Below are 14,955 nucleotides of genomic sequence, written 5' to 3' on the forward strand. Positions count from 1 at the left end.
AAATTGTTTTCTACAGCTGAAATAATTTGACAGAAGAAATTACATTTATCGTCAAGAGCCTCACTTTCTTTTATAATTCTGATTAATGGTGACACTTTAAAGAACTATTTAAAAAGGTTGACAGGCTTTAACCATTGCCTTTGGTAATGATAAATAGTTATTAATAACGTCTGGGTTGCAGGGTTGTGAAGAATATCCCTTTGATTGTGTCTTTCCTATTTGGTAACAATGTTAGACATGTCTGTAATGCAATAATAGATACTTGTGGGTCTTTTACTTCCCAATAAGCCATTAACACTGCAATTGCAAATATTAAAAAGTTTTTAATATAGGGATTTTGGTCCAGAGGCTCTGCTGCAGATGGTCAAACAGTCAATTTAAGGGTCATAAGCATAGATTCCAGGGGGGATTGAGGAGGGACGTCGTCCTCAATATTTCGAGCTTGTAGGCTACATTTGTCCTCCCAAAAGGAAACATGAAAGTAACAGTAAGTGTCTTTAATTTCTAACAAAATTAAAGATATTTACAACATTAAATTGATGCAAAAAAAATGCAAATCAGTGCATGAGAATTCACCAGCACACAGGAAATTTCAGTGTTTGACTTTTGGCCAAATGCAGTTTCTGGTGGAGGATCCTGAATCCCCCAGTCTCATAAGCGTCCCCTCGCTAATGTTGCCACGAGACCTGTGTCCAGGTTTTCTTGATGAACTAAGGACCTGTAGCTATGAATACAAAGTGTCATTTGGAAGTAGACCTTTTCACAGCCAAAAAGTTGTTCTCATTCATGACTTAATTCTTTTTAAAACTGTTGTAAAATATTTTTTAACCATAAATAAACCAGTTTGTTTAGATTTTAATCTCGTAATGTAGGGTGGCTACTAAGAAATATCATATAAAATGCCTACACACCGATATTTTATATTTTACCTAAAACTTTATTTTTCATCAAGGACCACAGTGAAAATAGATTTTGACGTATTTTTAAAGTGAAACTTTCTTTGCTTTGTTTTTTTATTTTTATTTTTTATTTTATCTTCTGGGGTCAAATGTACAAGACTGTTTTTTTTAAAATTTACTAAAGTAAATTAACTCAGATCATAGCTCCACATAAGGAGGATGAACATACAACATGACTGAAATAATTCCATGACACATATTTAGTGCCAGCAGCACTGCGGGGGCTTTCATTATACGTGATTTCTGAGAGGAGCACTACCTCTTTGATGCCATCTTCCAGTGTAAAGTGATTGCTGACTGAGAGAGCACCTCATCTTCATAACTTAGCAGAGAGGCTCTGAGGAGTAAGAGAAGGAGGAGGAGAAGGAGGAGGCAGTGTCTCATCAGAGCCTCTTTTCCACGAGTTCTCCCTGTGGCTCTCACCTTTGATCTGACGCGCAGACAGAAGTAGTGAAGGAGAGAGGAAGCCCGAGCTGGTGAGGGAGGAGAAACAGCGGGGTGGGGTATCATTAGCAGGAGATAGAGTTCCTCGGCCTGACGTCAGAGAGCTAAACCCCGGGCTCTGCTCCGGCCTGCCGTCGTATATCAGAGTTAAGTGGGCGCCTCTGCTCAGGGCACAACAGGATGTGGCTGAAGAGGAGGAATGAGAGAGGGAAATGGGTTTTTGACACAGTTGAGACTCTTCCTTTCCACATAGAGCCACAGATCTGTCTGCAGATAAAGAGGGAGACTCCCTGATGAATGAATCCAATACTCATTTCCTCCTGGTTACAGTGTTTCACAGAGGGGCTGCTGAATGAGCTTTCATCATTTGTTCAAAATTGTAATTCCTGCTGAAATGCTGCACAAATCTGGAAAAAAAATGTTCCTCTCCGAGGAGTCTATTTCATAAAGCAAGGAAAAAGAAAGTGTACTTACAGGATGGATGAAAAGGTCAATTAAGGGTTAAAAGAATGTTAGATTGAGGGTCACTTTTTCTGCTCAGACTTCATTGGAGCACTTTCATGTTTAGAGTTAATATAAGTGACGGATGTTCCCTTTATTCAGCTGACTGTACATTTCAGTGCTTACAGATTTAAAAACGTGTGCTCATATCATGGTGACCAATAATTACAAAATGCATCCAGTTTCATTGTGGATGATGACTAATTTTCAGTAATTTCATTAAACACACACACACACACACGCACACACAAACACACACACACAAAGAAAAGTCATCCAGGGGGAAAAACATCTTGGTAGTTCCTAATTTGGTATCAAACATTATGTTTTCCTCAGTCCAAATAAATATCAATATTATATTTTTATGAGACCCATAACTCTTACTAAGAAATCATAAAAGTAAAAACAAAAGTTATTTCCTCATCAGATGCGGTGAGGTCTGTACTTGGAGAAATTTGTCTGCCCCTGGTCAATATTCTTTTCCAAATAATGTTCCTCTAACAACATGACATTTAAGGAAAAATGATAGGTATCATATAACTGGAGCAGATGGAAGCTCGATGTCCTCAGGGAGCGTCTGAGTGAGCAAAGCCAATTTATTGCTGGAAATCTGCGGAGAAAGAACACACTGAAATAAAACATGGAATCAGTTCTGTGAAAGTCTCATCCTCTTTCCACTTGCCAGCTTTGTCTCAGCGTTCCACTTCTTTTATTTTTCACTGTAATTAACAGTAAACAAAACCTGCATGGCACCACTCCGCAGTCTAATGACAAAGCCCTTTAATCATTTATTTTTGGTTGCATTAAAGTTGCACATTTTTGGACCGCCACATCGCCTCTCAGGTACGAGCAGCCTCTGTTGTTTTTCAAACAAATCACTTTTGAAAGCAACCAATCATCCTCCTTCTCTACCGACATCCGCCTCGCCGTTCCCGCCATGACAAACAACCCATGGTAATCACCCCCTCTCTCCCTGCTTCAGAGGACGATTGCATTTCACTAGCAGAGAACCCGATGACAAACGACCATACAGAGCGGCCAAAGCAGCAATGCGTTAGCTAGAAAGCAGATGAGGAGAAGGAGGGGGGGCTGACTTGTCTTCACCTGTCCAAGATGACCTTTCGTGGACGGGTGTGTGATTCACAATCTACATCCACTCCGATGAGGAGTAGACCGGTGGTGCCACAGAGAAGCAATCTCACACCATCAGAGCTCCCCGAGCCCTGCGAGGAGCTGATGGGTCTCTGCACGCCTCTGGCTGTGGTTCAGAGAGCCTGATAAGTGTGATGTTATTTCCAGGGCCTGTTTCACATCGACAGCCCCTTGTGTCTTTCACTTATCAGTTCTCATGGAGGACAAAAGGCCTCAGAGAGAAACATGGCAGTACAGAGGAGATGAGGAGGTTTGGATCTGGAACAAGATCTTAAAGAATCTGTTAAGAAGCGTCTGCCAGCTTCACTGTCTATCACGATCTGTCCTGTTCTAATTTTCTGCTTCTGCACGACTTCCCCTCACTCAACATGAAAAATGCAGATTCTGAAACAGACAAGCTGTTCTGCAAAACATTTGTTATGTCTTCTTTTTGACTCCCAATCCACTTTGCCTGATTTCAGAGCAGCTCCCCGGCAATTAATGGAGCTAATTAGTTTACAACTCCTCAGATCCCTCTGCACTCTCCTGGATGCACTCAAACCGGCTGTAATAGAGGCTCTGGTGGCAATCTTAAGATAGGATGCACTGAGTTTTAAATGCATTTCTATATGTGCTCGCGAGCATTTTAACTGCCCTCACTTAAACGTTAATTGTGAGACTGAGAGGCTTGTTTTCTAGTAAACGAGTAAAAGAGATATATTAAATCATATCAGGACAAAACAATATACATTTGATGTTTGAGCGGTGGTTAAAAGTGACTTTGCATATTTACTCTTTATATAAAGTACTCTACAGCACTTAATACAGTGGAGTACTTTTTATTTGTACTCCACTTCATTTAAGAGACTCAATACATTTCAATACAAGTTGGAAATTTCAACTGGGAAATTTTGATATCCGACTTTGAATGCAGCATGAGTCCTAAACACTAGACATGAGTTAGTATTTTAGGACTCTTGGTTCCCTCAGTTAGAGGTCAATGGGTTTTTAGTTAGATGCCTAAATAAGATCTGTAGTTAGTACAAGCTTAACAGATTTTCGCCTTTTGTTCTACGACATGAAATGCGTCAGGACATACAGCACTTATACATTCTGAAGCTTTTGTGTTTCTTAAAAAAGGCATTTGCATACCAGTGGCTTAATGAGACTTGTTGGGCCAAACACAGCCTTACAGCCTGGTTGTGTTGGCAATGCTGAAATCATGTGGCCATTGTGTAGTCCATTTTGTAGCCTCACAATAGCTTTTTACTTTTGGCAATTGAATTTAGGCTTCAAAATTCATGAAAGTGGTGTTAGTTTGAAGAGATTATCTTGCTAAACAAAACAGGTAAGTATCATAAACTTTTCCACAGTTCTTATTTCCAAAATCCATTCAGAAAATCCAATTGGAGGAAACCAGGAGCAGGCCAGTTATAATTCTGGGCAAGGGGGTAAAAAACTTTTCTAAAGTGGGCCCCTCATCCAATGCATGATCACTGTTTATGGATTTTTGTATTTCAGAAAAGTATAATTTAATATTTTTCTTTCAAATGTAGTGAAGTCAAAGTAATAAGTTTGAAAAAGTACAGATATTTAAAAAACTGTACTTAAGTACAGTTTCTTTTTCGAGTAAATGAACTTTGTAACTGTCCTCCACTGATCACTGTATGTAAGTGATATGATTTGCAGGTGTAGATGAGGCCATTTTCAAAATGTTTGGTATCTTCAAGGACTGAAATTAACAGATATTTTATATCCATTTCTTACCTTAGGATCACTGTGTGCTTCACTGCTGCCCAGACTTTGTCTCCGGCTGTTTGCTAGCTGAGCGGGTCATCCTCTGACTCATATTGTTCCTTCAGAAGAGAAATAAGAGAGGAAGCTGTAGCTTTGTGATGCACTCAAACAACCCTGTGAATCCTTTTTTCTTTTTTGATAGACAGGTCCTGGACATGACATCATTATGATTATTTGTTCCTGCAATATTCTCTGCGCTGACACCAAACAGGACAATAACAGCGATGGAGATGTTATTAGTTTTATGGTTGTTATCAGCCAAACAGAATATTTCCTCGACACCCCACTGCTCCTCCGCTTCCAGGGAAACCGCCTGTTTTGTTGCCGTGGTGATGAGTACTGGCAGTGATTGGTGGTATGACAGGGGCGACTGGAGACAGACAGGGGATCCAAGAGGCTCAGATGTAAAGAGAGGAGCTCGAACACTGTATCTATAAGGATGCACATACCCGAATCCTCACCTTCTAATTGAGCCAGTTGTCTGGGTGAGCCTGTAGGTCAGACTAATGGTGTCTGATCCGGCACCGAGTCAGCCAGGAGCCACTAACAGGTCCTCCTTTTAGTTTCCTGAATAAAGAACCACATTTTGAGAGAATGAATCTTTCATACATTCTCCTTTGGCACAAGAGACTTTTATCTTAGTCCCATTTGCATTTTTTGTCACCAAAGTGATTTACATTTTTATAGCATAATTAATGGACAAGAAAGTCATTTACATTTTCCTGCTCTGTTCGCCAGCACATTGTCTAGAGCATATCTGATGCGGAGGGACCAGCATTTGGAAATGTGTGGGAGTGTTTGTGAGCACCAGAGAGATGTCTGAGTGTGCAGAAAGAGAACCAAACCACATGATTGTTTTAAAGCAAAAAATGTGGAGGAGAAAACACATCGCCATAATCAAAGGGAGACAAGGGGGACGAGGGCTTTCAGGTGCAAATTGACACCAAAGCATCTTTCACTTCAGCTGGCCTTCACATCAAATACATGGAGGCAGGCATCGAGAGCAAATTACACCATTTAAACAGCACAGAAGAAAACAATTCAGACAAGTGGCATTCATGTTTCCTAGCCTGCAAAGATCAAAGAGAATAATTCATCACGATTTTGCCTCTGGTCAATGACCCAATTCTGTTAATAGCATATTATCTTTTCTGATGCATTATGTATACATTGTTAGGAAGAATACACTGGCATAACTGTTTCCTCATTAAAAGCTCAACCTTTAAAAAGTGGTTACCAGAGGAGAGACGTATGGACAATTAAATGATTGACATCTTTGACATGAACACCTAAAGAATAACAAAAGGAATATAACTAACCTCATTTTGTTTGAAAAAAAAGTGAAAGAACTGCTGATTTTTTTCTAATGTCTAGTTTGCCATGCTGTAATGAATTGTACAATTTAAGAACACATGCCTACTATTTTGCACAATGTGAGGTCAAGAGTGCATTTTGCACAAAATGTCAAGGGTTTGTATGCATTGAAAGGCAGTATAGAGCAATTGTAGCAAAGATATAACACATTATATAACAGGATGTCATTTAAAGATGGTATTTCATTCTATAATTGATACTTGGTAAATCTAACAAAAGTTATGGGCCTAATGGGCAACAAACCAACCAGGAAGAGACTTAACATGACCACAAAGAAACAAGAAAACACCACAAAGACAAGCAAAGGTTCTACAAAGAGACACAAAATAAACTTCAAAGAGATGCAAAATTACCTCAAAGAGACACAAAACAATTGTAAAGAGACAGAAAACTAACAAAACAGATACAAATTTATTTAAAACAGACACAAAATTTGCTCAAAAACACACAAAATGGCTACAAAGAGACACAAAATGACAACAAAGATACACAAAATTACAAAAAAAGATACAAATGATTTCAAAGAAACACACAATTACATCAAAGAGACACAAAATTACTTCAAAGAGACACTAACTTATCTCAATTTCACACATAAAACAGCCACAAAGACACTCAACAACCACGGGAAGACACACAATGACCACAAAGAGATACAAAACCACACAAAGATGCAAGAAAAAGTGGCGTGCCCTGCTCCTATGTAGGAGAGGTGGTGGGGCCTTTTCCATGTCTGTCTCCAGGGGCCAAGTTTCTCATAATCCACCCCTGGTCATCAGGCTCAGACCATAAACGTCATTTTTTTGGGTTCCACGTTTGACTCTGAGCTCAGTGTGATTCAGGCCAACGCTGGCTCACACAGTGACCGCAGCTTGAGACCCTCCTTGCCAAAATGGACCAGGTGTTCAACCACTAGTCCTAATATTTAAACTTTTATTATAACTCTACAAAATTGAGATTAACTGCAGCTGTGTCCCCAGCTGTAAATGTAATCAGATTTGCTGTTTGTGATGAAGTGTTGGATCCAAAACACAAAGAGGGTAGAGGGACAGGGAGGGTGGCGGTGAGTGTGTCCTCCTCTTCAGCATCAGATGCAGCAGCCAGGTGATACACACTGTGTACAAAACCCCTGCTGCTGCAGCGCTGTGGAGGCACATGTTTATTGATGTGTCTGGCTGCCCCTGAGTGCACAATATGGCTGAGAGAAACAAACACCAACGTACAGAAAGCTCTCAGAGCAGAGAACAGATGAACAAACAAGCAGACGGATTACGGACTGCCGGGTTTACCTCTCAGAGATGTTTTCATATACAAAAGCTACAAACATACACAACACAACGTTTTTTTAATATTATTATTATTGTCTTTGTTTTTTATTGCATTATATATGTGATGCAGAGGCAATAATGATATGAGAAATAAAACCCAGTACCCATGGGTAAGAGCCAGTAAAACAACCACAAAGTCTTGTGCCATATTGTGTATTGATCTTCACTGGTTCAATTTACAACCCACTGATTTTAAGTATAGAGAAACAAACTGTGCTGTGAATTGACAATAATGAAATTTACATTTTGAATCCATCGCAAATGCAGCAGGGCTTTTTGTTTTGGGCATTGAGCATACTGAATTATGGACTCTGACACATAATGATGCTAAAGGATACCAGTTAAAGAACAAATTCAACACAGTCTGTTTACCTGCTGAACATCACTACAGTACAGGTAACCATAGTAACTCGTTGCGTATATAGTGCAGACAAAGAGTTGATTTTATGACTGAATGCACATTATGAATGATAGTATTTTTCTGGGTTTCCAATGACAATGGTTTGTATTCTCAACCCACTCACTAGAAAAATATTGTTTATATTGAGTATGTCTGTAAACAATGGACATTGTATTTGTACATTGATTTATGGCAGATGTGTTGAAACGTAACATACAACAACAACACTGTAGTCAAAGTGTGGTGAGGTTAAGGCACAAAAATCACCTTTATGGTTAAGAAAAGGTCATGTTTGGGCTTAAAACACCCAGGCTCATGCCTTAAACACCACTACAAAACAGCATGGGTCAGTGAAAATCACCCTGGTTGATGGCTTAAACAATGGCGGAAAAGCCACAATGTGTTGGTAAAAAAAAAACACCAGTGTTTGGTGGCACAAAAGCAGCTGCAAAAGCATGGACAGGTCATTAAAAGACACTCAGGTTCAGTGGCTGGAACGCTTCCGGGGAAGACTGCCATGTGCCACAAACACCGGTTTGAATACCGAGATGTGTTGGTGAAAACACTCATGTCAGGTGCCAAAAATACTAATGGAAACACTGTGAAGGGTGGACAAAAGACTGCAGATGTTGTTATTTGGTTTTGAGGAGTAGTCTACGGTAGTGTGTACTACATCAGTTTAGAAACATTGATATTATACGTATGAAATGTGCAAATGTAACATATACATGCTTTGCAGAAATGTAAGATGCCAACATTCCCTCTTGGGACGAGGCTGGTTTTCTTCAATTGACTCACTTTATCACTAAATGGCGGGATAAACATGTTGGCAGTTTAGACTACTTTAGCCCTTTGAACCCTGAGCAAACTGGCTTGATTTCTTTCTAAAACACAGGAAAAAGGCAATGAGCAATGATAAAATAATTTAATCAAAAATGTGTTTGTAAAAAGTACCTGAAAATAAAAAAAAAAGAAAAGAAAGTTGATAAACAACAACTGCAAGGAAATAACCTGGAAAAAATGTTTAAAAATTATAATAATTTTGTAACATAATTTTAAATATGTAATTGTGATGATTTTAAATATTTTTTCCAAGCTTATTCAAAATAATTTTCTACAGCTACTAATTTCTTTGCAATTTGCTGAACGGTTCTTACCAGGGTGCTTATTACCTCTTTTTCCATGTGGTTGAAATAAATCAAACCAACTTTTTCAGAGTTCAAAGGGTTAAATACTTGTGAAGGGCATCTGAAAGCGGCACAAGGACTCCAAAGGTTAACAGATCTTGGTGGTGAAGTAACAGAACAGCTCTTACCTTCACCTCATCTCCACCACCGAGGTGCTCTGAAGCAAGGCACTGAAGCCCTTGCCGGTCCAGTGGGCTGCTAATTCACGCCATGCGCAGTGACTCTGGTAATCTGTTACATAAAGGTTCCAAAGTTAATCTTTTCTGTGTGGGATGTAGATTAATTTCTGATCTTTTAGCTCAATCACAGTGAAAGTCACTGATGTAACCTTTGTCACCTAAAATCCCATCATGTTCCTCAGATAATTGTAAGCTTTAGTTGCATCAAAGCCCAAATTAGATGTAAATAGTATCAAAGCAATTCAGAAAAATCTATTAAACTTTACTTTAGGCAAGAAAATACTTTATATCTCTTTCCTCATATCCAGGGCTATAACACAAGGACACTGAGCTCTTGTCCTCTACGGCAAGTTTAAGCAACCTGGGGATGTTTCACAGATGGAAAAGTTAAACACTGTGGGTGTTTAATTGGGTGAATTGAATATATTTTGTGTCAGCATATTTGAATTTGACTCATTTTAAGACAACAAAATAAATATGTGGATAAAGCTATCACAGCTTTCCCACCAGACTTCTGTTCCTGGCATAAAGAAACATTTAGACCTTTATAATCGTAGAATTTATTTACGGAAAATGAAGCAGATCAGCGGAATACATAAATATGAAAAATACAAACTATTACAAATATGACATATGACATATGCCATACAGCCGAGACTGGTGCTGGCCGCGTTATTAACTGATGCCGCCTGTCTGCATGTCATATTGCCGTCCAGCCAACTGGCATTGTATCATAACACTGCAAAAGGTTCCATCCAGCTGCATTTCAAACTGACGCCAGCTGGTGGTATGCCATACAGGCTTGAGAGTGAGCTTTTGGCATTGTTATCATACACCGAAATCACTGCGAAAGCGGCAGTATTTGATGACTTCAAAATGAGGATGAGTTGGTTAATCAGATCACGAGTCTCTAGCTGCACAGCAGCTCATCCTTCGGCTCAAGGGACGCTTGTGCTTTAGGCTACTGAGCTTTTTACAAGAGTCTGTTGCTTCGCAGCGACTTCATTTTTATTTTGTGGGAGTGGGATTATGTTAAAGGTGGCTCTAGTGTGTCATCGAGAAGGCTTTTAGGCCCACCCAAGAAATCCTGGACACCAAAATAGTGAAAAACAGTTGAACAAGCTAACTCTCCAATTCAGTACTGCATAGTTCCTGGTTTTTCAACACTGACAAGTTTAAAAAGAAATCACGCTATAGAGCCGTTACAAAGTCCCCTCTTTATGCTTCCTTTGCATTTTTACACTCAACCATAAGATGGTGGCATCACTCTGCTCCAGTGTGTGATTACAGCCGACATGCTGACATCCTGCAATCAAAAGAGGCATAACATTTAACGGCAACAGTTATCGTTTCGTTTTTCTGTTATATGGCAGCTGATCTCGTCCTCTGCTATAGGAGAAGAAAGAGCTCCCAAATGTCATTGTTTGTTCCTTTTTGCATAAATTTACAGCTGCTATTCTTCTTTAACCGCTAAATGCTGTTAGCTGCTTTTGAAATCTCCTGCAGTGGGTCCCCCACCACAGATATCGCTACTGCACAGAATCCAGCTCTCAATGACATCACCATCACAAGATGGCAACGCCCGAATCTCGGATATTTCAACCTTGCTTAAACATAGCGGGGGGTAAGTGGGGGCCTGTCGTGCATCTTTATTTACAGTCTATGGTTTATACAGGCACCTTTTTGGCTCCGTTACTACCTCCTGCGGTGGACTAAAAGCGATACACCTATGGCCCCCCTATTCCATGATTGTGCATCATACACAGAACAGTGAGGCAACATAATGGTGTGATATTCCTGCCTTGAACAGGCAGTGATTTTGCTTTACCAAGATTTTGAAAAACTGCAAACAAAACCAACATTTTCATTCCAGACTTTTAGAGGGTCCCGGTAATCAGTCCCCCAACTGTGACGCCCCTGTTGTCACGGGTACAGTGTACCACACATTTAAGTCATCCAGAGTCTTTTCTCAACAGGTAGAGAAGTGAGCCACGCAGATCATTTCATTGATAAAGTTGCATTGAGTATGTGTGTGTGTGTGTGTGTGTGTGTGAGGATTGCTGATTGGAAGATGTGTGTTAAACTGCTGTCCCTGCGCACTGGAGGCTCTCCCCTCACAACTCCTCTGTGTTTTCGAGCTGAGCGCTCACACCTGAAGTGACGGAGAGGGAGAGAAGCTCAGAGAGGCTCCGAGCTGTGATGACGGCGCTGCCCATCCTGCCTCTACTGTAAAGCGACTGCAGGGCAAATTTGGAGAACAAGTCATACAGCAAATATCCAAAGGGAGGGGGGGCGGGCGCATGTGACAGGCTTTGGACGTTTCCATTTCTACCAGTCGGGCAGGGAATTGAATCTCTCCATCCATCGGGAGCTGCGTTGTTAAAAATCACCGGCGACTGGCATTTTCCAAACATTGCACGCCTGCGTCCGTCGCCTGCGGATCGTCACAGCACCATGCGAGCAGGAGAGACGCGCCCTGTGCCATGCTGAACGACTCCCCGACCCTCCTGCTGGCTCTCACAGCGGTGGCCGGACTTCTCCAGCGATGCCAAGGCTGGAGCGACGAAGACCTCCTCCTGCCGCCCATCAACTCCTCCAACAGGTTCATGGCCAACCTGGAGGTGGACGTGCGCTTCGCCAAGAGGTCCGTGGAGGAGAGCGACGCCTCGCCCGACGCCTCCTCCCTGCAGACGCTGTCCCAGTGCAACGTGAGCGTCCAGAGACTTCAGCCCACCTCGCTGGTGGCCCGCTGGGACAGCAGCTTTGGCTTCCAGTGTGATGTGCTCATCTACACCACCAACAACCACGGAAGGGCTTTTTTCTCCGCGTCTTTCAACAGGGCGATCTCGCCTGTCGTCATCGAGCACCTCGGGGTCACCGGGGGTCAGCAGGAGTTGCGGCTGTGCGTGGGCTGCGGGATGTCCCGGTACCGGAGATTTGGTCAGGGCAGGTCGAGGGGCCAGCAGAGCGGAGATCAGATCACTTTCTGCTGCGTGGATTTCAGCCTCGACGAGCTGAAGGGGGACAAAAGTTGGAGGCTGAACAGAAAGCCCATTGAGTCGACACTTGTGGCTTGTTTCATGACTTTGGTCATCATTGTGTGGAGTGTTGCTGCTCTCATATGGCCAGTCCCGATCATTGCAGGATTTCTGCCCAATGGGATGGAACAGAGGAGACCGAGATAATTAAAATAATCTTTATTATAATTAGCCTGTGCTGCCTATACTATAACTGTAGCCATTCAACTGTTCACCTGCACTGTAAAACCTGACAAGTTCATCTTACTTAAAATAATTTTGTAAACCCTCGCCTCGAAAAAGGAAAGTAAATATAACCATTAGTCTTAATTTACGTTTGCTGTATATCTAACTGTTGAGTTTACTCGAAAATTTTGCTGTATTTAGGCTACTTAATTTTGTGAAGTTATTGCAACTTAAAAAAGGCCAAATGTGGTTAGCCAAGTGTCAGCAACTACAGTAAATCAAGTTAGTCTGACTCAAACAAAAAATAAAATGAGATGACTGGTTACTCTGTAAGCTATGATCAAATGTAGGTCACCAACTTGTATGGGGTGCTGATGGAAAACAAGAACCAACAGGATTAAACGGGAGGGAAATCCAGGCACTCCAAAAGTGTGAAAAACGAGGAGCCTATAGTGGCTAAACCACTAAAAAAGCCAACATGTTTCGACCACTTCTGGTCTTCGTCAGGGCTTCAAAAACAGGTTTTTGTATATATTTTTTTTCTATTTGAAACCCTGATGAAGACTGGTAGTGGCTGAAACATGTTGGCTTTTTTAATGATTTAGCCCCTATAATAAAGGCTTTGTAACGTAATTCCTCCTCGTTTTTCAAGTTTTTCCACACTTTTGGAGTGCCTGGATTTCCCTCCCGTTTAGTCTGACTTAATATGATCATTACAGAGGGGATTTTGCCAATGAAGAATTAATGAAATCTGTGACTTCTGTTTAAGAAAGCACAAATATGATTTACAAGTTTGCAACCATCAGAATAAAGATATATAGCACAGCAAATCTGGTTTACAGCAGTTGCTAAAACTTGGAAAGGTTGATTTCATTAAACGGCACATTTAGACAGTTAGATATAAAGAAAAGATAAAATAGGAGTAATAGTTATATTTGCTTACATTTTTTAAGGCAATTGGTTTCCTATATATATATTTTTTAATAAAATCAACTTGTCAGATTTTACAGTGTGAATGATTGTGGAGCTTTGGAGAACTTTTTGATGAGACGCTTTAGTTTGGGCTCTTCTTTAACCCTTATTAGAGCTCCTAGGACAACCAAGGTAAAGTATGATGGATTATACTAGCCAATAGTAATCTATACTGGGACCAATGTGTTTTGTATACCCTTGTAGGCCTTCCTATAGATTATGTCAGCGTAAACTGTGCAAACTTTTCTCTTTAAACAGTGTTTGTATAGTTTTTAATCTTTCTAGAACGTTTTTGCCTTATCTCATGTGTAGGACTTTTGCACTGAAAGCTGAACTTTGAAGTGTGACGTCACATATTTAACCTATAGTCATGTTCATAAGTAAATGTTAACGTTTTTTCCAATGCGTTCTGAAAAATAGATGTTGTTTATGATTGACATAGAGAGGGTTTCAATAATTATATTGTTAGATTTATAATGTCATGTGCATATTTGTATTCATGTTCCAACGGTTTCAATTAAAATAAAATTGATTATAGGGTATAAATATATCTCAGATTCTCTCTGACCTGCTCTCTGTAGCCTAAATCAATTTACTTGACAGACTTGTTTCAAGCGAACGCAGCATGTGATCCAAGGTTGAAAGGCTCTGAGTCAGCGGTGCCAAAGCCTTTGGAAAACAAACACTGAACTGCCAGTTCATTACTGTAGGTACACTAAGATAAAACTAATGCTGGCTATAATGTTCAGCTTTAACCCTTTGAAAACTGGCTTTAATTCTTTCAAAAGCAGATTCGAAAGAAATGGCCAAAACATTATCAAGAAATTAGTGAAAAGGGGAAAAGTAAAAATAACAACAACAAAAACACCAATAAGAAATTGTAAAAAAAAAAAGAAGAAAATTAAAAATGAGTTTTCTTTGTGAGACATAATTCTTAATATATAAGATCTGCAAATATAGTTTTCTGGACTTTTTCCCTAGTTTGTCAATAATCGATAATTTAATAATACCCCCACCCCCTTCTAAATTTGAAATAATTTTCTTGTCAACTTTCACAATTTGTTTGCAGGACTTTTCTTGCCAAGAGACTCACTGCATTTTTTCCAATGTATTCAAAAGAAATCAAACCAATATCCTCAGGTTTCAGAGATTTAAATGCTTCTGAAAGGCATTTGAACGCAGCACAGAAAAACTGATGTTGATCCAGAGGTTAAAGTGTTGATTGAAGCTGTCTGAGAGAGGTGTTGATTCAACTCTGCATTCATCCTGGAGGATGTTGCTGTTAACTGTGTTGCGTTATGCAGAGAGGTGTTCCTGTTATGCAGCTTACCTTCACATAGGAATAGGATGGACAATAAAATAGAAATGCCCGTCAGTATAATGCAACACAATGCACTCACTCCACAAAATGACACCTCCAAAGGGATCAAAAAGTTCAACATATTTTAACATGTATGCAGTGCAAAATATAAAAATAGAC

General features: G+C 40.2%; 1 protein-coding gene across 1 annotated transcript; it reads left to right on the top strand.

Annotated features, from left to right (window-relative positions):
* The first annotated feature begins 11,351 nt into the window (after nt 1-11,351).
* LOC121946240 (transmembrane protein 158) lies at nt 11,352-12,940 on the top strand. The gene has a single exon (XM_042490737.1). The coding sequence runs from the start codon at nt 11,784-11,786 to the stop codon at nt 12,483-12,485; it is 702 nt and encodes a 233-aa protein (XP_042346671.1). The 5' UTR covers nt 11,352-11,783; the 3' UTR covers nt 12,486-12,940.
* Nucleotides 12,941-14,955: the final 2,015 nt, after the last annotated feature.

This window comes from Plectropomus leopardus, chromosome 7, assembly GCF_008729295.1.
Source record: "Plectropomus leopardus isolate mb chromosome 7, YSFRI_Pleo_2.0, whole genome shotgun sequence".
NCBI classification, from domain to species: Eukaryota; Metazoa; Chordata; class Actinopteri; order Perciformes; family Serranidae; genus Plectropomus; species Plectropomus leopardus.